This window comes from Ornithorhynchus anatinus, unplaced genomic scaffold, assembly GCF_004115215.2.
Source record: "Ornithorhynchus anatinus isolate Pmale09 unplaced genomic scaffold, mOrnAna1.pri.v4 scaffold_264_arrow_ctg1, whole genome shotgun sequence".
Taxonomy (NCBI): Eukaryota; Metazoa; Chordata; class Mammalia; order Monotremata; family Ornithorhynchidae; genus Ornithorhynchus; species Ornithorhynchus anatinus.
Genome location: NW_024396743.1, coordinates 1,573,409 through 1,598,845, shown reverse-complemented (window position 1 = coordinate 1,598,845; position 25,437 = coordinate 1,573,409). Strand labels below are relative to the sequence as shown.

Sequence of the window (25,437 nt, the reverse complement as noted above, 5' to 3'; positions counted from 1 at the left end):
GCTGCCCGGCTCATCTTCCTGCAGAAACGATCTGGGCATGTCACTCCCCTTCTTAAACAACTCCAGTGGTTGCCTATCGACCTCCGCTCCAAACAAAAACTCCTCACTCTAGGCTTCGAGGCTCTCCATCACCTTGCCCCTTCCTACCTCTCCTCCCTTCTCTCTTTCTACCGCCCACCCCGCACGCTCCGCTCCTCGCCGCCCACCTCCTCACCGTCCTCGTCTCGCCTATCCCGCCGTCGACCCCCCGGGTCACGTCCTCCCGCGGTCCCGGAACGCCCTCCCTCCTCACCTCCGCCAAACTGATTCTCTTTCCCTCTTCAAAACCTTACTTAAAAATCACCTCCTCCGAGAGGCGTTCCCAGACTGAGCTCCTCTTCCCCCTCTACTCCCTCTGCCATCCCCCCTTTACCTCTCCGCAGCTAAAGCCTCATTTTCCCCTTTTCCCTCTGCTCCTCCACCTCTCCCTTCCCATCCCCACAGCACTGTACTCGTCCGCTCAACTGTATATATTTTCGTTACCCTATTTATTTTGTTAATGAATTGTACATCACCTCGATTCTATTTAGTTGCCATTGTTTTTACGAGATGTTCTTCTCCTTGACGCTGTTTAGTGCCCTTGTTCTTGTCTGTCCGTCTCCCCCGATTAGACCGTAAGCCCGTCAGGCAGGGACTGTCTCTATCTGTTGCCGACTTGTTCATCCCAAGCGCTTAGTACAGTGCTCTGCACATAGTAAGCGCTCAATAAATACTATTGAATGAATGAATGAATTTTGCAGAAGAGGTAACTGAGGCCCAGAGAAGTTAAGTGACTTGCCTAAGGTCATACATCAAACAGGTGACAAAGCCAAGATTAGAACCCAGATCCTCCGACTCCCAGGCCCTTCTTCTTTCCACTAGGCCACTCTGCCTCACAGTAAGCACTTAAGTACTACTATCATTATTATTATCATCATCACCATTAGTAGCTGAGTGCATTGCATGCAGTAGGCATCCAGTAAATATCATTATTACTGCCAGGTCTTTTACTTCAGTTGGATTCTCCCTAGTGCCCAGTACAGTACTCTGTTACCAGGCGCTCAGTAAATACCAGTGATTGCCCAGAGCGCTTGGGGGAGTCTAGTAATATTGTGTTTTAAGACATAATCCCTCCCCTCAATGGCCTTGCCATCTAGCTGGGGAAACAGACACTAAAGTACAGGGCAGAGGAAGCAACAGAGAGTAGAGAGAACCATAACTGGGGTACTTAAGCACTTAATACTAATGATAGTGTTTGTTAAGCGCTTACTATGAGCCAAGCACTATTCTAAGCGCTGGATATGTGCTGAGCACCATATTAAGCACTAGAGTAAAGATATGTCTATAACTGCTGCCAGAGTGGAAAGGGCGGGTGGAGGAAGGGGTGAGTATCCAAGGGCTTGGGTGATGAGGAAGTGTTTGAGCGGCAGTCGGGGGTGGGCAGGGGATTCGGAGTGGGAAGATGAGAGATTAATCAGGGAAGGCCTCCTGGAGAAGGTGGGCTTTCGGAAAGGCATCTAAAGACATTTTACACTTGTCCTTTCTCCTGCTATTGGTCAATCCTTTTGGTCCGTCCTCCTCCTCTACCTAACTCTAAGCCCCTTAGAGGGGCAGGGACAGAGCATTTGACTTCTGTTATCCTCTTTAAGGTGTTCAGTACAGTGCTCTACACACAACAGGAGCTGAGCCAGCACCAAAGGAGGACCAGGAAAGGATGGGAGCTGAAGGCGATGGGTCGGACGGTTAGGGCCGGCCCGGGATCTCCCTGTCCGGGGTAGGGGGGAGAAGGGGGGCTCCCGTCCAAGACCCAGCTGCCATCTGTCTGGCTGAGATTTTCCTCCTGACAGGCCTGTCCGAGAACGGCCCGTGAATGTGCAGTCTTTCCAGGGAGAGGCCCCCGCATCTTCCGGGAGTCCCGGGGGGGAAAGCGGGGGCATTGCTATGGAAACCACAGGGCTGAGTCGGGGGCCGATTTGGGGGCAACAGTGACAGTAGAAGACCAACTGACCACTGGACACTGGCTCCCTGTCCCCTGTGGGCCCATCCCTTAGTGGAAAGAGAAGCAGCGCAGCCTAGTGGAAAGAGCGCTGAACTGGGAGTCAGGAAACCTGGGTTCTAATCCTGACTCTTCCTCTTGCCTACCGCCCCCCCCCCCTTCTTTTTTGTAATATGTCTATTTGTGAGGTGCTTGCTATGTGCCAGACACTGTACTAAGCGCTGGGGTAGAGACAAGATAATCAGGTTGGACACAGTCCATATCCCACTTGGGGTTCACAGTCAATCTCCATTTTATAGTTAAGGTAACTGAGGCACAGAGAAGTGAAGTGACTTCTTCAAGCGGCAGAGCAGGGGTTAGAAGCCAAGTCCTTCTAACTCCCAGGCTTGCAGTCTACCCACTGGGCCACGGTGCTTCATGCTGTTTGCCTGCTGGGTGACCTTGAGCAAGTCACTTGGTTTCTCCATTTCCTCATCTGTAAAATGGGGATAAACTACACCATATCCCTCCCTCTTAGACTGGGAGTCCCGTGTGGGGTAAGGACTGTGTCCGATCTGATCATCTCATATCCTACCCCAGGGCTCAGCAGAGTGCATGGCACAGAATAAGCCCTTAGATATCAAAATTATTATTAGTAGTAGTATTACAGAGAGAAGCTGAGGAGGGAGATGGCTTGTAAGGGGCTGACAGAGACCTCTATCCTCCCCAGGAAGCTGGGGGAAATGGGTGCTCTGAGATGCCCTGTGGACTGTGAGATCCTTGAGAACGTGTCTACCAACTCCGGTGCACTGTCCTTTCGCAGGCACTTAGTCCAGTGCTCTGCACAAAATAAGCACTCAATAAATACTGACTGAAGGCTGCTGCCACATTTGGCTACGCCAAGACCCTGCTGTGTGACACGGGTCAGGCTGCTTTACCTCTCGGGGCTCCTTTTCTCTATCTGCAAAATGGAGACGACTCATCCCTTCCCACCCAGCAGGAAAAGTGGGATCGAATTTGAGAAAAGCCCACTGAACTTTTGGAAGAAGGGTGCTTCCGGAAGCCGAGACGGCATTGTCGATGATGCGGTCCTGGGCTGAATGACTGCTCTTCCTTGGTTTGGAGCAGGAGGAGCAGGAGCAGGAGGAGAAGACTGCCAGTGATTCTGGTTTGGGTTTTTTGGGGGACAGGGAGGGCTACATGGAAAGGGGAAGTCAAAGTCCTTGGGAAATGACTGGCAAGGAATCCCAACCCCCACCTTCTCCCTCTCTCCCCCTTGCCCCGGAGCTGGGTCTTGGGTTTTAGGGAGGGCCTTAGCCCCTAGGAGAGAGAACAAGCTGACTTTCTGGTGCAGCTCAAGCCTACAATTAATCCCATATCTCCCTCCTCGTCCCTCCACCTTCTGTTCTTCCTCAGAACAGCTGGTCTGCAGAAGTTGGTGAAATTAAATATTCGGGACGGCTCCAAGCCACCTCGGTGGAAAAAGCTCCTTTCTGTTCTGCACAAGGCAACCCCGCCCCCTTCCTCTGCTCTCTGTTGCTGCCCCCCTTCCCTTCCCAGAGAGAAGGAGGGGAAAGAGGAAGGAGGCGGAGGAAGAGGAGACATAATTAACTCTTTCATTGACTCGGACTTCCTGCAGCCTTCTCCCTCCTCAGGCACTGCAAGGTGATCTGTGTATTTGTGCGTGTGGTGGGGCGGGAAAGCAGTTGGACAGGGAAGCAGCGTGGCCTAGTGGATAGAGCCCGGTCCTGGGTCCTCATCCCAGCTTGGCCACTTGCCTGCTGTGTGATCTTGCCCAAGTCGGTTCACTTCTCCATGCCTCAGTGACCTCATCTGTAAAATGGGGATGAAGACTGTGAGCCCCACGTGGGACAAGGACTGCGTCCAACCTGATTAGCTAGGATCTACCCCAGCACTTGGTACAGTGCCTGGCAAAAAGTAAGCGCTTAACAAATACCATTTTTTTAAAAATGGGCAGAAATCCAGGAGCGGCAGAGGAAGGCGGGGGCTGCGCTTACACCTGTGCATCATAGCCTCTTCCTCCCCATGCCCAGATTGGGTCACCGGGACTTAAGGAGAACAGGCCCCGGAGCTTCTCAGCCCTCCCTGGTGCTGTCTGTCCGATTGCCCGTCTGTGGCAGGGACTCCGAGACAAGGGGATGGGAATCGGGCAGCCTCAGCTCTCACCTTGCCTCTCCTCCCAGCTTTCTCCCCACTTCACACCCCCTCACACTCTCCCTCCTATCAGGTGATGACTGTATGTGTGTTTGGAGGAGGACCGGATGCCCCAACCACTTCCTGTGGTATTTCTTCCCCCCTTCCTTCAGGTATGGCAGCTGTGGCTTCAGGGCCAGTGGTGTTACTTGGAACTTCTCGGTGACTCAAAGGGCTCCAGATTTACCTTAAAAACCGAAGCCAAGCAGCCAGCTTGCAGACCCTCCGGACAGTCAGAGCTTAATCAATCCACTGAACGAAATTCTCTGAGTCCCAGCGTGGATAACACACCCACACCCTCCCGCGCGTTCTCATTCACAGCCCCTGGCCAGCACCTCCTCCTTAACACAAACACATATTTCGCCCCTCAAACACTCTCACAAACAACTCCATTCACACCCCCGGCCCACAATCGCTGGACCCTTCCTGCAGTGCAGCAAGGAGACAAATTGGGCCAGTGGTCCCTGAAACTCAGCTCGTAGGCAGAGAGACGAGGGTCTCCCCTCCCCCAGTGGGGCCTCAGCGAGCGGAAGACCTTAATTAGGACCATACACAGGGAATCCAAGAGTGAGTGTGTGTGTGTGAGAGAGAGAGAGTGGGTGTGTGAGAGAGAGAGAGAGAAACTAAAGGCCCGTCCTCTAGTCTGCAGGGAGGGGGGCAGAGGAAAAGAGAAAATTCGGGGGAGATCCGAGCATCAGAGGCCTGCATCATCATCATCATCATCAATGACATCTATTGAGTGCTTACTATGTGTGGAGCACTGCACACGGAGTGGTTGGGAGAGTACAGCGCAACAGAGTTGGCACCCAGAAAAACCCCACAGGAACCCGTGGTTTGACACTCTCCACTGAGGGGCCGACTGGACCCTTTCTTCTTTCCTATGACCGAGAGCGAGGGGGAAGGGGACTCTGCCTTGGTCGGTGGCAGCAGAATCCTCCTGGGGACACCCCCCCCATCCCCTCTCTGAGCTCATTTCCCTCCCGCCTCCTCTCTTGCCCTTTGGTGTCACTCCAGAACCGGCCCCATGACTAAACCGCTGGCATCTGAGTGGCCCTCACCCCACGGCGGCCAGGCTGTACCCCCGCGGGCAGGGAGGGAGAGGGGCTCGCTCTCTCGGACGCACCCTCCCCTTGGGCAGCATCCTTCGGGCCGAAGGAAGGCTTGGCTCTCTCGCGTGATCCGTCCTCTGGCTCTCCTTCCCCTTCTCTGCCAATCCCATTGGGCTTCCTCAAGTCCCCGGGAACCGGGAATAATCACAAATTTGACATTCCTCAGGGGTCAATCTCCCCGTCTTCCTGCCTCGGGGTGGGCTGGCCACTAACCCAGCCAAGACAGACACGGAGGCCTCTCCCACGCTTCAAGGGCCTTCGAGGAAGGTGGATCCCCTTCTCCAGTCGTGGTTAGTTAGGACAGTCTGAATTCGGCCTCGTCGTCATCCCTCTCACTGCAACGATAGCCCGTTTTCCCCCTTGTTCTCCAGAAAACTTCCCGGTCCCAGTATCTCCTTCTCAACTTTGCGCGGTGCTCTCAGCCCTGCCCAAGAAAGACAAGACGAGGGGAGCCAGATCAGACCTCACCTGCCGGGGGCTCCAGACTCTCCGGTCAGCCTCTTGGCTTGAGGCCAACTGGCCCAAGAGGCCTCCAGTGGTCTCCCACCAGAGCCCCGTCTGGTGCCTGGGGATGGGGGAGCTGCCCCCCAAGGGCTGAGACCAGGGGAGACCAGACAACCCCCCTCCATCCCCACAGCAATGAGGTCATTCCCTGCCCTCCGCCCCAAACCCGGTTCCAATTCCCAGCAGGCTCGGAGGCAAGAGGAAGCGAGTTCAACCAGAGTTTGTCTAAACACGGATCCGCTTGATCCCACAGCCGGGTGGCACCCCGGCCTTTCCGGCAGCTACAGGAAGCGCTTCCCTCGGCTGTGGGGTAGCCAGGCTGCGGACACCCTGAGCCCACCCCAAAACGTGACTGACAACCCACAGGGGTTCCTCAGGAAACCATGTGGAATCTCAAGAGCCGTTGCCTGTGTCCCTGGTGTCGGGGGGGGGGCAGTCTCTGACTCCCCAACTTGCTCCAGAGTTGTCGGCATTCCCGTTCTGGGAGCGGGTGAGCACGGGCCCTGCTTCCGAGCCGTGGGATTCGGCGGAGGGGGAGCTGCCCGGGAAAACGGCAGACCGGAAGGGGCGTCCGATGCCCTACCCACGGCCGGGGGTAGAACAGTCGGTCACCAGATTGTCCCTGCAGGGCCGGGCCTGTCGATGGTGGGTTAGTCTAAGTGTCCACTTGGAACGAGAGCCCTGGGTGGGTCGGGGACCAGGTCCCACTTTGGTGCTTGGCATATATAACTACCACTTAAATGTCATTGGAAAACGAAAAAGATGGGGCACTGGGCTATTCAAGGTGAGGCCTACCCCCCACCATCGGGAGATTCTCCCAGGGCCCTCCCAAGGTGCTCTGGCACCTCCGCTGCCCCCTCCTCCGCCCCCTCCTCCTGCCAAGAGAGCGGCAGCCTCGGCCGGTGGGACGCCAGGCCTGAGCCACGTCCCGATCAGGAAGACCGATGGGAAAGCAGCAGAGGGAACGGGGCCGGCTAGAGGCCGGCACTTGCCCTCCTCCCCCGTCCCTCTTCCCTCCTGCCCGGTGGGCGTGGGCCGGAAGGGCAGGGGAGAGGGGAGGTACCATTGGCAGCCCGGCTGCTGTGGCCATGGCCCCCGGCCGGGGCGGGAGCGGGAGGGAAAGAGTTCCGCCCTCCTGAGTCAACAGCCCACCGCTTCCTGCCCCCCACCACCCCCGGGGTTCAACCTGCTGAGCTGAAGGCCTGGGGGGCACAGGCTGGCGGGGAAGGGGGGCGGGGGGGCGTGGCCGGCCCTGCCCTTTCCTGCCTCCTCCGCAGAACAACTCTCCCACGGCCTAGCAGCTGGCCGGGGCCGGCCTGTCCTTCCCCGACAGACTCCCTGACGGACGGACTCTCTGACAGGGCAGGCGGGCCCAGGGGTGGGGAGCCAACGGGGCCGGGAGTCCGGAGTTTTGGGTTCCGGTCCCACTTCTGGTCCTTCTCAGGCAAGCCACTTAACATCTCTGGGCCTCAGTTTCACCATCTGTAAAATGGGAATAAAAGTCTTGCTGCCCTTCTTTAAACTCCGAACCTCAATGTTGGACCGGGATGGTTTCTGATCTAGTTACCTTGTCACCCCACCAGGGCTCAGCACAGTGCTTAGCGGACAGTAAGTGCTCCCCTCTAGTCTGTCAGCTCACTGTGGGCAGGGAATGTGTCTGCCAACTCTGTTGTATGACGCTCTCCAAAGCGCTTAGTACAGAGCTCTGCACAAAGTAAGCGCTCAACTGATACTGATTGATTGATAACCACCGTAACCACCTAAACTAAACCGGCCTGCTCTTGGGCACTACCCAGATCTCCAAGCACCCCCCAAGGTGCCCATCTCCCAGAGCTGGGCTGCACCTGGGATCTCGTCTCCCCGGGACGGAGCTGGGGCACCGAGCCCAAGATGCTCTGCCCTCCCGGGGTTGGCGTTCCTAGACGGGTTGGCCCCCAGACCTGGGTGTAGGGGGATCTGGGGTTCAGCTGAGAGAAGCAGCAGCAGCCTGCACTGTCTCCCTGACTCAGGCCCACAGAACCGAGAGCAGCAGCAGGAAGTGTGAGTAAGTGATTCCTCACCCTTCTTTTTTTATGGTGTTTGTTGGGCTTTTTGTGCAGAGCACTGTACTAGGTGCTTGGGAAAGAGCCACCGCTAAATGCGGCTCCCGTGGGGCTGGCTGGCACGTGCCTGTAGGTGTGGAATGAGTCAAGGGGGCAGGATGGCAGCCCTGCTTTTGGCTCAGGCCCCCGCTCCTGAGAACTCAGTGGCTCCCAGGCCGGGGGCAGCACCCCCTCCCCCAGCCCTGGCTCGGGAGGTCTCCGCCTCCGCTGAGAGGGGTGGGATTCACCGGCTCCCCTCTCTAAATGCGGACCCCTACCGTGGGCCGGGAAGCCCATTCCCAGTGGCCCTCGTCCTCCCTCCCTGGCCCAGCCCGGCCCAGCCTTTTCTACCCATGAGTCAGGACGACGCAGAAGCAGGTGGAAAGTTTCCATCCGGGGACAGGAGTGAATCGGAAACCGCCCCGGGACAGGAGTGAGGTGGCAGTGGTGGCTGAGGGGTACTCCTGTCCATCACCTCCCCTCCAGGGGCCCCCAAACTTCAGCCCTCGAGGACCTCGGCAGTCCCCAGAACTGGGGACCAACAAGGTGCTCTCTGCCTGGCCTCCCTCCCTCCCTCAGCAGAACCAGGCCCAGGAAAGTGGCCCAGCCAGGGCCCTGGGAGCCAGAACCCCGAGGAGAGGTGGCCACGGATCTGGAGATTCGGGAGGCATCTACCACGCCATGCCCCCTGCCCCCTTCCGAGTGGAACGGCCCCACCGGGCTTGGGGTCCCCTCACTGATGAGTGGCTTTTCCTGAGCACTTCCCGTGGACAGAGCGCCGGGGACAGTCCGATACAATATACCGTCGGTAGATGCAAGCACGTCCTGCCCCGGTGGCGCCCGGGCCCCATGAGGCAGGGGCATCACCAACAAATGCTGCGGACGCCCCACCCCTGGAAGCTCATAAAGGGGGGCTGGATTGGGGACAGAACCCAATTGCTCCCTATGTACACAGACGCAGGAGGGTCTGCCGTTTAAATATCCCCCGGGAGACCTCCGGCTCCCTCCCGTCCAAGGCCCGGATCCAAACCAGCCTTGAACCCTGGGACCGGCACTGCCCGGCCGGGTTCCCAGACCCTGCCGGCCTGAGGATCTCTCTTCCAGCAGCACCAAATTCCCTTCCCAAAAACCTCCCTCCCCTCCCCAGCCCGGGCCCCCTCCCTCCTCAGGGGACTCCTAGGGCAGTTGTCAATCTTTCCAGATGATCTCATGTTTGGCCCCTACCTCGCCTACACACACACACACACACTGGGGCTTCCGGGCTCTTTCTCCCTCTCTCTCCCCCCGCCCCCGGCCCTGTCCCTCTGACGTCCTTCTGACCTCCCGCTCCCCAGCCTGCCCACCCTCTCTTCCAACTCCCAGGCTCAATCCTGCTCAGAAACAAATAATGAAGGCCAAACGTGTCAGCCGCTTCGAAGGGAAGGACTCCCCCCCACGCCCGGTCCCTTCCTCTTCTCTCCCCGGCCCCACCCCCGGCCCGGCTCTGCCAGGGGGCAGTCCGACTCCCAGCCGGCTGGTGGGGACTGGGAACGGCTCCTCGTGGCCACTCCACGCTGCCTCGGCCTCCTTCCTTATCTGGGGGCCGGAGCTCTGGACTCTTACCTTCTCTAGGTCCGTCCGGTCCCGGATCCCTCATCCCCCAGGCCCACAGACTGTCCCCAGCCCCCCAGCTCCCTGGGACATGTGGCCCCTGGTCTCTCCCCAACCCGGCTCTAACGGCGGCCCACCTCTTTCTTCTCCGCCATCTCTGCTCCGGATCCGAGAGGGCTTGGGCAACCCGGGGTCCAGCTCAGCCCTCCCCCTCCTCTGCACTTTTTTGCTGCTGTTGTTGAATGGTATCTGTTAAGTGCTTACTACTTGCCAGGCACTGCACTAAGCAATGGGTAGATACAATGCAGGGAATATCACTGTTTACTGTTGTATTGTACTTTCCCAAGTGCTTAGTCCAGTGTTCTGTGCACAGTAAGAGCTCAATAAATGCGACTGGATGAATGAATGAAGACAAGGTAATCAGGTTGGACACAGCCCACGTCCCACATGGGGCTCAAAGTCTTCGTCCCCGTTTTAGATGAGGTAAACTGAGGCCTGAAGAAGTGAAATGACTTGCTCAAGACTACACGGCGGACAAATGGCAGACTAGGGATTAGAGCCCAAAGTCTTTGACTCCCAGGCCTGAACTCTGTCCATTAGGCCGCCCTGCTTCTCTACTGCTTCTTTCGTCACACCGCGCTTCCTGCCTGGACTATCAGCCCTCCAGGCCCTAGTTCTCCCCCAACTTCACAGTCCTCTTGCGATCCCACCTCCTCTGGGAAGTCTTTCCCAGTCACATCCAAACTGCTGCTTGGAACGGTGCTCGGCATGTAGTAAGCGCTTAACAAATACCATCATTATTATTATTACCTCTGCACTCACAACCCTCTGCAGCACTTTTGCACACGGCCACTTTCGGACTACGTCCCTGAACCGATCGGCGGTAACAGAGCGCTCACCGTGTGCAAGCACTGGGCCAGCGCTGGCCAGAGTACAGTACGATAATCGTTCGATCACTCGTATTGATTCACTTATTCATTCATTCGAAAGTTCGGAAAGGGAAAGTTCGGAGCGCCTGCTGTCACTTCCCTCAAGACTGGGAATGATCCGGGAGAGGGCTACCGTCTCCGAGCAGCATCCTGCCCTCAGAGGGAAGGAGAATCCGGGGAGACTCGGGGGGCCGGGAGAGCGGGAAGGAGGGAAGGGGAGAGACTGAAGGAGTCAGAGGAGGCGAGCCCTGTCTTGCCACCAGGGGGCACGTCTGCCTTCCACATGCCGTCTTTGGGCCAGCGGGGAGGGGCCCGAGGGGACAGAGGAAGGTCCTTCCTCTCGGACAGCTGGACACGGGGACGGCGGAGAGCAGGGGGGCTGAGGGAATCACCTGCACCCGCCTTGGCACCCTGGTGCCATGGGCCAGCGGGGAGTGGCCCAAGGGGACAGAGGGAGGTCCTCTCGGGCGCCATGGGCCAGCGGGGAGGGGCCCAAGGGGACAGAGGAAGGTCCTTCCTCTCGGCCAGCTGGACACGGGGAGGGCGGAGGGGCGGAGGGATTTAGCACCCCGGCGCCTGTCACAAACCCGCCTGGTTCTTCCCAAGCCTTCGGGTCCGGAGTCCCTGTGGCACGGGGATGGAACGGGTTGGGGGGCGTCAATCAATCCGTCAGAGAAGCAGCGTGGCCTAGTGGATAGAGCCCAGGTCTGAGAGTCTGAAGGACCTGTGTTCTAATCCCGTCAGTTTTGCATCTGTAAAATGGGGATTGAGACTATGAATCTCATGTGGGACACGGACGATGTCCAACCCGATTAGCTTGTATCTCCCCCAGGGGTTAGTACAGTGCCTGGCGCATAGTAAGCACTTTACAAAAACCATTTTAAAAAAAAAATCAACTTTATCTAATGAGTGGCAGAGCATTGCACTGAGCAGTTGGGAGAGTACAAGACATTACAGTACGTAGGCGCGATCTCAGCCCACAAGGGGAGACCGATACTAAGATAAATTACTGAGAGGGGAAATGACAGAATGTAAGATTATGGTACATAAGAGCTGTGGGACTGAGGGTGGAGTGAATATCAGGCACGTGAGGAGTACAGCCCCAAGTGCTTAGTACAGTGCCTGGCACATAGTAAGGGCTTAACAAATATCATTATTATTATTATTATTGAGTGCATAGGTGACGCAAAAGGAAGGGCAAATAGGGGAAAGGAGGGCTTAGTTGGGGAATGTCTCTTGGTGGAGATGTGATTTTAGGAGGGCTCAAAAGGTGGGGAGAGCAGTGGAACATTAGATATGAAGGGGGAGGGAAACCCAGGCCAGGCAGAAGATGTGGGTAAGGGGTCAGAGGGAGGACAGATGAGAACGAGGTACGGGGGTAGGTTGGTGTTAGGGGAGCAGAAGGTGTGAGCCGGGCTGCAGTAGCGGAGCAGCGAGGTGAGGTAGGAGGGGGCTTGGAGTCAACAGTGCCAGCGAGCTGCTGGTGAGGGGTTTCCGTCGGGCTTCACCCACTAGTCCCCGGGAAAGGCCCCGGAACTCCGCTGGTAACTAGCTGGGGGAGGCTGGGGTGGAGCCAATTCCACCGCACTGGAGGTGTTGGTCAGTCCTATTTATTGAGTGCTTACTGTGTGCACAGCACTGGCCTAAGAGCTTGGGAGAGGACAACATAACAATATAACTGACGCATTCTCTGCCCTCAGTCTAGAGAGGGAGACAGACATTAATGAAAATAAACAGTTACAGATGTGTACGTAAGTGCTGTGGGGCTGGGAGGGGGGATAAATAAAGCAAGCAAGTCAAGGTGACACAGAAGGGAGAGGGAGAAGAAGAAACGAGGGCTTAGACAGGGAAGGCCTTCTGGAGGAGATGGGCCTTCAGTAAAGCTTTGAAGGCTGGGGGCAGGGGGGAGAGAGGGATGGTCTGTCGGATATGAGGAGGGAGGCCGTTCCAGGGCAGAGGCAGGACATGGGTGAGAGGTCGGCGGCAAGATAGACAAGATGGAGATACAGCGAGAAGAGATAGACAAGATCGAGATACAGTGAGAAGGTTAGCATTAGAGGAGCCAAGTGTGCAAACTGGTTGTAGTAAAAGAAGAGTGAGGTGAGTTTGGAGGTGAGGTAGTAAAATGCAGAACACTGTGTTGTGGGGAGTGGGGGGAATTGGGGAGGTTTGGATGACAGTAAAGAAGCGTGAGAAGCAGCCTGGCATAGTGGATAGAGCACAGATCTGGGAGTCAGAAGGTCATGGGTTCTAATCCCAGCTCGGCCACTTGTCTGCTGTGTGACCGTGGGTAAGTCACTTCACTTCTCTGGGCCTCAGTTCCCTCAGCTGTAAAATGGGGATTAAGACCGTGAGCTCCTCGTGGGACAGGGACTGTGTCCAACCCTATTTGCCTGTATCTGTCCCAGCGCTTGGTAAAGCGCCTGGCACACAGGAAGTACTTAACAAATAACACAATTATTACTATTATTATGAGGAGGGAGGGCGTTTCAGGCCAGAGGCAGAACGTGGGTGAGACTGAAGTACAGTGAAAAGGTTAGCATTAGAAGAGCAAAGTATACGGAAGAGGGGAAGTCCAGCCTCCACCGAGCCTGCCCTGCCCAGCTGCCTCACGGAAGAGGAACCTGCCCCATCTCCGGCTCCCCTCAGGACATGTTAAGTCCCATAAGCTCCTCGCTGAGGTCGGGGACGGAGCAGGTCTCGGGACGGAGCAGGTCTCTCCGATCCAGTCCATACTTCACTCTGCTGCCCAGATCATTTTTCGACAAAAACATTCAGGACGTGGTTGCCCATCCACCTCTACATCAAGCAAAGACTCCTCACCCCTGGCTTTAACCCACTCAATCAACTTGCCCCCCTCCTACCTCACCTCACTACTCTCCTTCTCCACCCCAGCCCACACACATAACCTTCTCACTGTACCTCGATTTCGTCTATCTCACCGCCAACCCCTCGCCCACGTCCTGCCTCTGGCCCGGAATGCCCTCCCTCCTCAAAATCGATAGACTACTCTCCCCACCTTCAAAGCCTTATTAAAGGTCCATCTCCTCCAAAAGGCCTTGCCTGAGCCCTTCTATCCTTTTCTCCCACTCCCTTCTGCATCGCCCTGACTTGCTCCCTTTATTCCTCCCCCATCTCGGCCTCAAAGCGCTTATGTACACATCTGTAATTTATTTATTTCTATTAACACCGGTCTCCCTCCTCTAGAGGGTAAGTTCATTGTGGGCAGGGAATGTCCCTGTTTATTGTTCTGTTATACTCTCCTAAGCACTTAGTACAGAGCTCTGCACACAGAAAGGATTCAATAAATACGACTCAATGAATGAATGAGAGAATGAATGTCAAGCCAAACCACGAGCCCCGGGTGGCGGCCACGGCATAAGACCATTCATCCGCTCAACCAGGTATCTCTATCCGTCGGCTAAATACCCCCACGCTCAACTGTGTTTCCCCCCACCAACCCCCTAGGGCTGGCTCTGCCTAGGGCGGAGGACCAGGAAGAGGAAGGTCAGAAAGGCCCAGGGGCTTGCTGGAATCCCCGCACGTCAATCTGAGCTGGACGTTCTGCACGTTTACCAGCCCCCCCTTTTCCCAGCCAGCGAGGCAGTCGGCTCTCTGGAGTAGAAAAGTCAGCCCGCCTCAGGACGGCCCGGACCCGTCCGGTCCATCCCGGGGTAGGAAAACACCCGTAGGGCCGCAAGAAACCCGTCTCTGTTGACTGCCTGGGAGAAATCACCGCTCAACATTTGCTTGGCATCTTTCTAGAGCAAAGCTGGGCGACCCAAACTCCGGGAAGCTTCAACTCACCTCACCACAAAACCTCCATCAGTCCACCATTTCCTGCCCCTTCGACGGCCTCCGCCGTGCCTGGGTCCGCCTGCTAAAGGAGGGGGGTGGGTGATGGGTGCAGAGAGAAAAGGGAGAGGTGCCAGGATGAGGGGGAAAGGATAACCTCAGCTTCGGAGGGCTCTGGGGTTGGGGTCGGCGGGAGGAAGACGAAGGGGAGGTCATCTGGGATTTAGGAGAGGAACGTGACCACACTGATGTCTACTTTGCGAACCGGTTCTTATTTCAGACCCTGGAGCCGAAAGACAGGTGAGAAGCAGCATGGCCTAGTGGAGAGAGCCCTATCCTAGGAATCGGAAGAACCTGGATTCTAATTCCTGCTCTGCCACTTGTCTGCTGTGTGACCTTGGGCATGTCACCTCACTCCTCTGCCCCTCAGTTACCTCATCTGGAAAACAGGGGTTAAGACCGTGAACCCTAAGCTGGACATGGACTGTGTCCAACCTGTTTATCTTGATCTACTCCAGTGCTCAGTAGAGTGTCTGGCACATTGTAAGAGCTTAACAAATATTATTCAAAAAAACAATAATAAAGACAGTTTGTGGCTGTCTTCTCTATTCTCGTTGCTGCCTCATCCCAGTTGCAGAGCCAGGAGGAAGGTTAAAAAAAAGACAGGGCAAGTTGGGCGTGCCCTAAGTCACACAGCAGGCTTCGGGGGGCAGAGTTGGATCTAGAACCTGGGCCCGTGGTTCCCGGCCCTGGGGTTCCATCGGCTAGGCTGCTCTGCTTACTGTATCCACTTCACAGACGAGAAAATTGAGGCCTAGAAAGGGCAAGCAATTTGCCCCAGCTCACCTAGCAAGCTAGGGGCCAAAAACCCCCGTCTCCTGACCCTCGGCCCGGGGTGCCTTCCACCGGCCCATCCCACCTGCCAGCACTATGCCTGTCATGCCCCTGTGGGCACATCAGGCACTGCCCCTCTGCAGGGAGCTGAAATTTAAAAAATCGCTCTGCATGAGGCTAGGGTGGGTAGAGGAGATGGCGGGGGGCTCTCCCACCTCCCCAAGTGACCCCCACATCCTCACCCAGTCGGTTCCCCCAAGCCAGGAAAACACCACCCCAGACATCAAAAACAGGAAGTAACCTGAGGCTCCAGTCCTAGATAGAGATCTGCCCACAGAACAGGCTCCGCACAGAACAGGCTCCGTCGTCATCCGCTCTGCTCAGCCCCAACCCCCTGCCGCCCCCGAACGGGAAAGGGCACATCCCACCGGGGGCCAGAGAGAAACGAGGCCCGACCTAAATGAAGGCAGGCAGAGGGGAAGACTCGCTCGCTAAGAACCGGAGGGGCGGACCACGACTCGGACCCTGAAACGGGGACGGGAGGGTGCGATGTCGCCGTTCCTGGAGGTGGGGGAGGGCTCCGTGAGGGGGCCCTTGTGGAACAATTTCGCTATCAGCTCTTCGCGGGTTGGCCAGTTGGTGCCCTGCCCCCTGGGTGCCCCCCACCCCCGCAGAGGAGGGGCGGCGGCTGGGTCTCCCCACTTCCTCTCTGGGGTTGAGAGGGCTAAAACTTGCTCTGGGCTAGGGGATCCACAAAGGCAGCGGAGGATTCCCAGAAACGCAGCAGTGTCCTTTGCCTGGACCATTGTCTGTCTCCAAACTCCTGAGTCACAGTGGGCAGGGCAGGGCAGGGCAGGGCTTCCCCCCCAGTGTGCCAAGGACACACAAACACGCAAACACATATACACACACACACCGCCTCTCCCCCTCCGGCCACCGCCACCCAGCCTGAGGTGGCAGGGTCTCACCGCCGGCCGGCCAGGGGCCCACTATCCCCTCCGTCCCCCTGGCAGACACACGCCCGTGTCCCGCCCACGACCAGCCGAGCAGGTGGGCCCAAACCCTCCCCGTCCCGCCCGCCTCGCCCCCACGTCGCTCTGCTCCATCTCGAGGCTGCCCCGGGGCCGCCCACCCGTCCGTCCGGCTGAGCTGGAGCAGCTGGGAATGCGAAGGGCCCGGGGAGGGCCAGGCGGGTGGGAGGGAGTCAGGGAGGCCCCGGCTTAGCGCCGCAGCATCTGGTGTAACCCGAGCCCGGGATTGGGGGGTGGGAAGCTGGGGCAGGGGGCTCCTCTCTGCCGCTCCTCCTCCTCCTCTTCAGCGAGGCACCGCGAACAAAGCAGGGCTGCGACTTGGGGCCTGGGAGTGCCCGGAGTGGTCCAGAGGAGCTGGCCAGCCAGGGCACGGGCCAGGGCCTAGGTCCCTCTTTCAGAGCACCCAGTGGACTGTAAGATCCCTAAGAGCAGGAATCACGTCTACTAACTCTATTGTGCTGCCCAAGCATTTATTACACTGCTCTGTACGCAGGAGGTGCTTAATAAATACCATCAACTGATTGCCAGTGCAAGGCACCTGTGGCCTCGGAGCCCCGGGCTGGCCCAGAAGGGAGGCACCCGTCGGCTCGTAGCAGCCCGGTTCTCCTGCCCGGCGGGTTGTCGGCGGGGGATGGCGCAGAGGGATGGAAGCATTGGTTCCGGCTGGGTGGGTGAGGCCGGGGTCCTTGAGCTCGCTGGAATGGCGGACGAGGTTCAGGCCCGAGGGGCCGGGAACCCGCACCGCGCTGGAGGAGCCGGTGCCCGTGCCCTCCTCCCCACCCGCCGGGGCCCCGCCTGCCGTCTGCAGTTTTATTTTAGTGTCTCCCCCTCTAGACTGCAGCTCGTTTTGAGCAGAGAACGTGTCTGTTAGATTATTTAGACGCTCCCAAGCACTTAGTACAGTGCTCTGCGCTCAACAAGCACTTAATAAATATCACCGACTGACCGACAAGCGAGCCGGTGGGCGGAGGCGGCCCATCGTGAAGCTCATACGGGCGTCGGACGGGTCCCGCCGGCGGCCAAAGTGACCGCAGCTCGTGCCCCTCTTCCTCCACCGGCGGGTGGTTGTCCCAGAAGTCGAGAAACCCCCCGGGTGTTGCGCAAGGCAGCCGGGCCTGCGGGCATCCTGACCGTTAGCTGACTGGCAGGGGAAGCGTAGACCCCCACGGTGGCCGAGTCAGAGTTGGCCTCTGCCCAGCCCGAAGAATGCCACGGTCAGCTTAGGGGCTTCCGGCTTCCCACCGCGCCCATCAGGAGAGCTACGTGGACACGCTCTCCGCCCCCTCCCCCGGTGCCCACTTAGAGGGGCAGGGCTGGCCTGGCTCGGAGCGGGGCGGGTCTGGCCCCGGATGGGCCCCCCGGCCTCCCCCCTTCCAACCACCCCCAACTCCGACCCTCTGTCAGCCTGGAAACTCCGCCCCACCCAGGTCCGATGCCCACCCGCCGATCGCCCAGGGCGAGGTCCAAGCCGGGCACCACACCGCCGGGGGTGGAGAAGGCTGCGGGAGGAGGAGGAGGAGGAGCTGGGGGAGGAGGTACCCCCCGCCACGGCCCCCCGACCCCCTCGGGGAGATTTGGGATGGAATGCGAGGGCGGCTCCCTCCTCCTCAAAGTCCCTTTTGTCTGAGTCTGCCGGTCCGGCTGTCAGGGGCGGGGGGGAGCAGGCGCTGGACAGCGGGGCATTGTGACGGCCGCGGTTTGGACTGTACCCCTAGCTGTGCCCACAAAGCCCCGGGCCTTTGCAGACAGCTGAGATTTGGTGTGGTGGGGGGGAATCAGAGGGAATGGGGCAAGGGGCCGACGATGACCAGGGTTTCCTCGTTTGGACTCTGGCTGCCGCTGACCACCCGCCACGGCTGCCGGGTGGTGCCAGCTAAGCCATCCCTCCCCGCGTTTCCCCGAGCACAGGAGCTGGAGCTGCTAGCAGGGCAGACTGGGCCCTGGCAGGGGAGGACGTCGCAGGCGACATTTCCTCAAAACGTCCCCACGGGCCAGGCACTGGGGTGGTTCCGGGATGAACAATCAATCAGTGGTATTTACTGAGCGGTCACTGTGTGCAGAGCACTGCATTAAGCCCTCGGGAGGGGGCAATATCTGACCCCGGTCCCTGTTCCGCACGGGGCTCGGGGATAGGATCCCCGGGGCCCCTCGTGAGACTACGCCGGCCCAGATGACACCGGCATGCCTGACGACCCTCGGGGGTGCCCAGGGCGTCGGGCCCACCCTGCTGAGGGTCCCCCAGCCCGCGGGCAAGCGGTACAGCGCCGGGGGCGAGCGGTACAGCGCCGGGGCCGGGCGGTGAGGTGGAGGCGGGAGCCCTAGGGGCTGCCCGAGCCACCAGCCCAGAGTCTCCCAGCCCCAAGCTTGGCCCGGTCACTGGTCACCGGGCGGCGCCCGGAGGGGAGAAGGCAGAAGAGGCCGCCTCCACGCCCGCCGCGTCTCCCGGCCGTCCGGAGATAACAGAGCGGCCGGTCCGGGGAGCCAGGAGTTCGGAAGACGCCGCCTTATAAGGAAGTTTGGCTCAGCCTGCGTGGGCTGGCGGCGCCCGGAGCCCAGAGACGGGGCAGCCCCTTGGAGTCGGGCTCCCCGGGGTTGGTCGGGCTCCAAGTTCCCAGGAGGGATCTCTCTGAGGGCCTGGGGGGGGGGGGCCAGTAGCCCCCGGGGAGGAACGGGGACAGGAGAGGTGCCCACTTTCCTGGCGGGCTGTTGGGGGGACAGGCTGGGTAAATGAGGATGTGGAGATGTGGAGTCTTAAGAAAGGAAGGACGGGGTTGGGTTGGGGGTCGTCCCCATTCTCCGGGCCCCCCATCTTGCCGCTCCCCAGAGTCAGGACCCAGCAGCAGCCCCACGAGCCCACCGTAAAGCAGAGACACAGAGGCAGGCAAGCAGGCCAGAGGGGGGCCCAGATCCCCGCGCGCCAGGTAGCCGAGGGCCGGGAGGAGCCGATTCCCCTCCCGGGGGAGAGGAGGCAGGGCCCAAGCAGCAGCCGAGGAAGCGGCCCACCCAGGGAAGGTCCGTCCACGGGAAGGAGACGCTATAAACTCCTCGAGGTCAGGGACGGTGCACCCTGAAGGCGGCGCTCCATCCCCGACCCACCACGCCGCACCACCCAAGTACCACCGCCCCCGCTCCCTCCTCCCGACACGGTGGCGCTCTGTATTGATCGTCGCCCCTGACGTTTATGTTTTTAACCTCCTCTTTCCTCCTCCCCGGTTTACATTTGGACTGGGAGTCCCTTGGGGGCCAGGGCCTCTCTCCCCTCTGGGTACCACCTTCCCAGAGTCCGGTACAGCGCCGCACACGGTCGGCCCGTGACAGACGCCCATCACCGTCGCTCTGTAACCAGGAGCTCGGCCCGTCCCAACGCTGATGCCGGCGATGGGGCTGTGTGGGCCAAAGGGCGTTTCGAGGTGGCGGGGGGTGGTGGAAGGGGGACGGGGCCGACATGACCTGGAGGAGGGTGAGGGGAGAAGACGAAGGCCCGGGCCACGGTCTCGAGCCAACTCCCCAACTCCCCTGCCCCAGGAGTGGTCACTGGCCCTTGAGGGTGGGGCGGTGGGACCGCATCCCAGCAGACCGAGCCGGGCTGACAACTCTGCCACAGCCACCGCCGCCGAAGGGAGGTGAAATCCACCCAGAACGTAACCCGGGCCGCGGCCCATGAGAGCCGCTTATAGGGAGGAAGCTGTGCCCCCGACCCCCTGCACTTGCTGGGAATCCCCTACCTCCGGGCTTCTACTCAGGGACACAAGGACGCCCGTGGTCCCATGTGACCAGTGCTGGCCTCGAGGGCTGGAAGGGACAGGACGGGAAGTCACGGGAAGCCTCGGAGATTCTGGAAGGGACCTGTTGCGGGGAGGGCAGGTGGCAGGGGATGCAGGGCAGAGCAGAGTTCGAGGCCCTGGAGACTTAACGGGCCAGAGAAGACCCTGCGGGACCTGGGTGAGGAAGGGGAACGGCATGCTAGCCTTCTGGACCTCCATTCAAATTGGGGGAGTGGCTGGAGGGAGTGGGGAGAGCTCCTCTCGATGCTCCGAGCCTGCTTCCCACCTAGCTTCCACCCCTGCAACTCAGGCCCCGGGGCCCGCAAGGCATCCCAGAGCTGCCCAGACCCGGTTCGAACGGCACCCAAAGTCAGGACACGCTTGCGGCCCGATCGATAACAACGATAATAAACAATCGGCGACCGGTGCCTTCCCTTCAACCCTTACTCCGGGACCGGCATCGTGCCGAGCGCCAGGCCACAGAACAGGGGAACTATAGGATGGAACACGGCCCCCCACCTCACCCAGGGAGATGGGGAGACAGGGATCTTCTCCCCATTTGACAGCAGGCCCGGAGAGGAGAAACGCACGGGCCAGGGTTGCCCAGCGGGCCAGGACCAGAACCCGAGTCCCCTGACCATCAGCCTCGTGCCGCCGTCCCCTCTCTTGGGGCGCCACCGGCGGCCCCCCACAGCCAGCCCTGCCTCTATCCGCTCGACCCCGCCTCCCGCCCCAGTCCCCGCTACTCACCCTCGTGACGCTTGGGCAGCGCCTCGGGCTCCACGGGCGCCTGGGGCTTGAGTTCGGGCTGAGACGGCGCGGTAGGGCCGGGGTCTGAGTTCTCCGCCGTACGTCCGGGCGGGGCGGGGCCCTCCGGCGGCAGGGGTGACGGCTTCGGGGCCGGGGCCTGGGCCTCGGCCCTCCTGGCGGCCCCGTCGGCGGCCTCGGGCTTGCGCGACGGCGGCAGCGGTTCGGGGATCTTGGAGGCCGGGGCATCCATCCTGCGTGGCCCCGGCAGCTCCGAAGCCTTGACGAGGGTGATCTCCGTCCTGCGGGGGGGCGGCTCCGGCGTCCGGTGTCCCGGCGCCTCGGCGCGCTTGAGGCCGAAGCGGGACAGGCTGGCACTACCGGCGCCCTCCACCTGCTTGGAGGAGATGTCGATGGAGATCTCTGTCCGCCGGGACACGGGCTCGGCGGACTTGGGCCCGGGCGGCTCAACCCGCCTCAGCGCCGCCTTGGGGGACCTCTGATGGGGGACGTCCACATGGCGGCCGAGGGGCTCGGCGGGGGGCTTGGCGCCCGGGTCCTGGAACTTGTGCGTGGAGCTGGCGACGGCCGTGCGCAGCAGGGGGGGCTGGGTCCGCCGCGGCAGGCTGGACGAGTTGGGGGCCTCGACCTCCTCGACCTCAAAGGACCTCTTCAGGGCTGGAACACAGGACAGCAGAAGGGGGAGGGCAGGTCAGTGCGGGGCCCGGACCCTTCCCAGACTTTCCCCTCTCCGTCCCCGACTGTCCCTGAGGTGACCCGACACAGGCCGCACAATACCCGACTCTCCCCTCTTCACGCCTAACTCTCTCCTCCCATGACCCAGGAGGGACCATCCAGCATCTCTGACTCTCCCCGCCCGACTCTCCTCCCTGCGGTAATCTACCACTGACCCTTCAACACCTCTCGGTCTCTGACTCTTCCCACCCTAATGTGGCCCCTCTGACACCCTTGGCTCCCTCACCTGATCCAACACGGACCGCCCGACACCCCCGCCTCTCTTCTCTTCGTCCCCGACTCTCCCCCCAGTGACCCAGCACGGCTCATCCCACGCTCTCAGCTCTCCCGTCTCCATCTCCGACTCTCTCCCCGAGTGACCCGACGAGGACTATCCCACACTTCTGACTCTCCCCTCCCCATCCCTGACTTTCCCTCAGTGCCCCTACAGGACCACCCCACACGCCAGTGGAGACGCTGCGTTCTCTACGGGCAGCATCCCGCCCTTCCCTCGGCCACCTGCCGCTTGGCACCCGAGCCCACCGCCATGACTATCGCCGAGGCCCCGGGGGGGCCGGAGGGGAGGAGGAGGTCCGCTTCTGTGCACCGAGGGGTAGGGACCAGCCCGACCCCGGCACACATCGGGGGCGCGTGGTGGCCACTCTCTGTGACGACAAGTGGCGGCTGCCATTTGGCCCAGCTCCACCCACACGGTGGGAGCCCGGCAGCCACGGCTCCCGCCAAATGCACCTTGGGTCCTCCCCCCACGAGGTAACCCGCCCCTCCCCAAGCAAGGACGGCGCAGAGCGGCGGCGACAGGAGGGGGTTTGGGGGCGATGCCTGGGAGAAGAGGCTGGCGGCCACCACTGGGAAACTCAGCAGAGAGCATCCGGCCATACTGGCTTACCCGGAGGACAGAGGAGACCGCCACCATGGTCCCGCTCTGGGCTGGGGGTGGTGGGGGGTGGTCAACACAGGGGCTACCGCACTGTGGGCAGCAAAGGGTCTCTTGGGGTTGTGGGGGGCAGGAGATACTAAACCCTCCTTCAGCTACCCTTCTCAGGGCTTCCAGGCCCGTGGACACCACCACCTCCACTCCCAAACAGCCTCTCCATGTCCATCGGAACCCTTGGCCCCGGGGCTCCCGGCCATCCACCTCCTCCTCTATCCCATCCTGCCCCAGCTCAACCCGCATCCGCCCGCTCGGGTCTCCCCCAGGCCAGCGCACGGCCCGTGTGGGTCTCCTCTGGGTATGGGGCGTGATGAGAAGCCACCACACGCACAACTGGGCGGATGAGGCACGGGGGCCACGGGGCGGCTCTTCTCCACGGGGTTCGTTCATCGGAAACCTGACCCCCGCATGACCGGAGAACCGACGATACTCCGCTCTGCCCCCTGCCTGGAACTCTCCCCAATCCCCACTTGAATCACTCAATGCCCAACGCCCACATTTTTGAAGCCTCCAAAAAAGTCACACCTGCCAGGAGGCCTTCCCTGACTAATCCTCACCTCCCCAGGTACACCATCCCACAGTGTCATTACCGCATTTATTAAGCACCTACTGTGTGCTGAGTGCTAGGGTAGACACGAGGCTAGCCCTGCCCCACATGAGGGGGCTCACAATCTCTCTTCTCTCATTTTCCAAGTGAGGAAACAGAGGACCAGGGAGGTGAAGTGACTTACCCGAGGACGTACAGCAGGCCGATGGGAGAGCTGGGTTTAGAACCCAGGTCTCCCAAATCCCTTTCCTGAGCAATCGTAAGCCACCTTCATCGTTCATGTGTATATCTGCCTATTTATTCCATTGTGCTCTATTTATTTATTCCGTTTATTTATTCCTTTTTGGCTTACTTTTGTTTTCACCAGTTCGTGTGTGTTCTCTCCCTCTCTCCCCTAGTTCTTATGTTTACTGTACAGACACAACCCAGGCCTTCCTGTCTCCTGCCCTGAACCGTCCACTCCTCAAGGTCTGGAGCGGAGTCTCCTGCTTTTATCGTATGGAGGACACGGAATGCGGAGCACCGTACGGGGCACCTGGGATCGTACGAAGCAGAAGACGTGCGTGCTCCCAAGGGCCTGGTACAGGGCTCGGTGCCCATTGGGTTCTCAAACGACGGAGAGGACGCGGAGGATCAAGTCTAAGCCTCTGGGTTTCCTCATCTTCAGTCCTCAGTGGATACACCCACAGCTGGAGGCCCCTAACAGGCTTGGAACATTTCATCACCACCTGGTGAAACATTTAGTAGGGGCCTTGCTAAGTGCTGGAGTTGAATCTAGGTTATCCCGTGGGACACGGGCCCTGGCCCACGAGGAGCTCCCAGCCTGATTGGAAGGATTGCCTGCTCTGTCTCCACCCCCTTTCCGTCCTCCTCGGCCTTCCCTTGTGCCTATCTCCCTCTGTTTGTTGAAAGTCTTCCCTAGGCCAGGGCGCTCTGAGGAGCCGGGCGGAGGGCGGGGGGCCGGTGGGGGGAGTGGAGGGACGGAGGAAGAGCGAAGGCTTTCAGGAAGCCAACCGGTCCAAAAGAGAAAACGAGAGGACTTAAAAATAGCTGAAGCCGAAGAAAGCCAGGCAAAGGGAAGTCGGCAAACAGCGCGTGCCCCTCTCGGGCCCGGCTCCCGGCGGCTCCCGGCTTCCTTCGGGGAAGCGAGAGCTCGATAAAGTTCAATCCAAAGCAAGGCCACCGGGAAGGCCTGGATACAGGCACGGGGGTGGGAGCGGGGGATCCGCTCCAAGCCAGCCCAGGATCTCCAGCCTTGGGCAGAAGGCCCCGGCTCAGGTCCCGGTTCTCGAACAGCCCGGGACTTCGGGAGGCGGCCCCGCTCCGGTCCGGTTCTCGGCCAGCCCGGGACCTCGACAGAAGTCCCCGACTCTAGACTCGGTAGCGTCTGCAACTCCGTATTTTGAAGGATGGCACGGGACCAGTGGGACAAGGCAGTGTCAAGAAAGCATTCCTCTGCCCGCAACCCCGACCCCCTTCCCGCCGCTCAGCTCGGGCCTGCCCTCTGCCCAGGGGTCCAGAGCATATGCCAGGAAGTGAGCCTGGAGCTGACCCCGTGACAGGAGAGTAGCGAGGTCGGGCCGGCAAGCAACCTTGCCCAGAGACCGCATCTCTGCTCTCCTTCCCTCTGCCCTTCTTCCCTCCCTCCCTCCGTCCCCTTGATTGCTCCTCCCAGAGTGCCGGGCTCAGCCCCACGCAAATCCGAAACCCTGCTTCATTTTGGCATCCGAAAGACACGCCACTTCAGGTCGCCGAGTGCTGGGAATCACCGGCACCACCGGCCCAGGGTAAACAAAGGCAAGAACCATCTGGAAACCGGGCTCTCCTCCGGCCCAGACTAGATTCCCTGGGACCAGTACATTTCAGTTTCGTTATTTATGAGGTGACCGAGGCCTCGGACCACCTGACTCGCCCGGGGGGTCAGAGGGGGTGGCGGGGTGAGGCGAGAAAGTATTCGACCATGGAATATTTGCAAGCGCCGGAAGGGAGGATTCTCCTCGCTACCTTATGGGAGAGTGAGATTCTGTGCTGCCGGTGAGACAGGAACGAGAAAGCAGAGCCTCTGTGACGATTTTCCAGAAGAACCCTGAGAAACCCCAGAGGGTCTCCTGGTCACCTGGGGAACCAGAAAAGCTGCTCTCCTTTCTTGGTCACAGATGGAACCCCAAATCTGATTTCAGGTGCAGAAGGAGACCCACAAGCCCCCAACTGGACTCCAAAATGCCTGCTTAGCCACAGAAAGGCCAGGAGATGCATAGCAGTATTCAATGTCTGCCTGAAAACCCTGCAGATAGCTTTGCAGTTAAGAATAAATTTACCAGCCTGCCCACCACCCCAACTTCGCCTTCCTGCCGATTCATTCGGTCACTGACTGACTATAAATCTGTCAGGCGATGGGACTTACTCTTTGGAGACTAGCTGGAAGTTGGGTGGGAGGGGGCCCAGAAGGGGGTCTTGCCTGGTCATTTTCGCCAATTTTCTAAGATGTTGGATGGATCCTGACCTCTTGGTCCCCCCCGTCCAGAGGATGACTGCAATACCTTGCTGGGGAGGCTGACCGGGTCAGGGAGAAGTCCACACCACAAACTCAGTCACTCCCTTCCTCAATCAAT

The 25,437-nt window shown here is 59.8% G+C and overlaps 1 protein-coding gene across 5 annotated transcripts in view; it reads right to left on the bottom strand.

The window, feature by feature from the left end:
- SEPTIN9 (septin 9) overlaps positions 1-25,437 on the bottom strand; it is a 106,649-nt gene that overhangs the window by 40,620 nt on the left and 40,592 nt on the right. For all 5 annotated transcript variants that reach the window (XM_029056815.2, XM_029056816.1, XM_029056814.1 and 2 more), the window contains one exon: positions 20,595-21,269. In XM_029056815.2, coding sequence (XP_028912648.1) covers positions 20,595-21,269 — 675 coding nt within the window. The remainder of the gene's footprint in view (positions 1-20,594; positions 21,270-25,437) is intronic.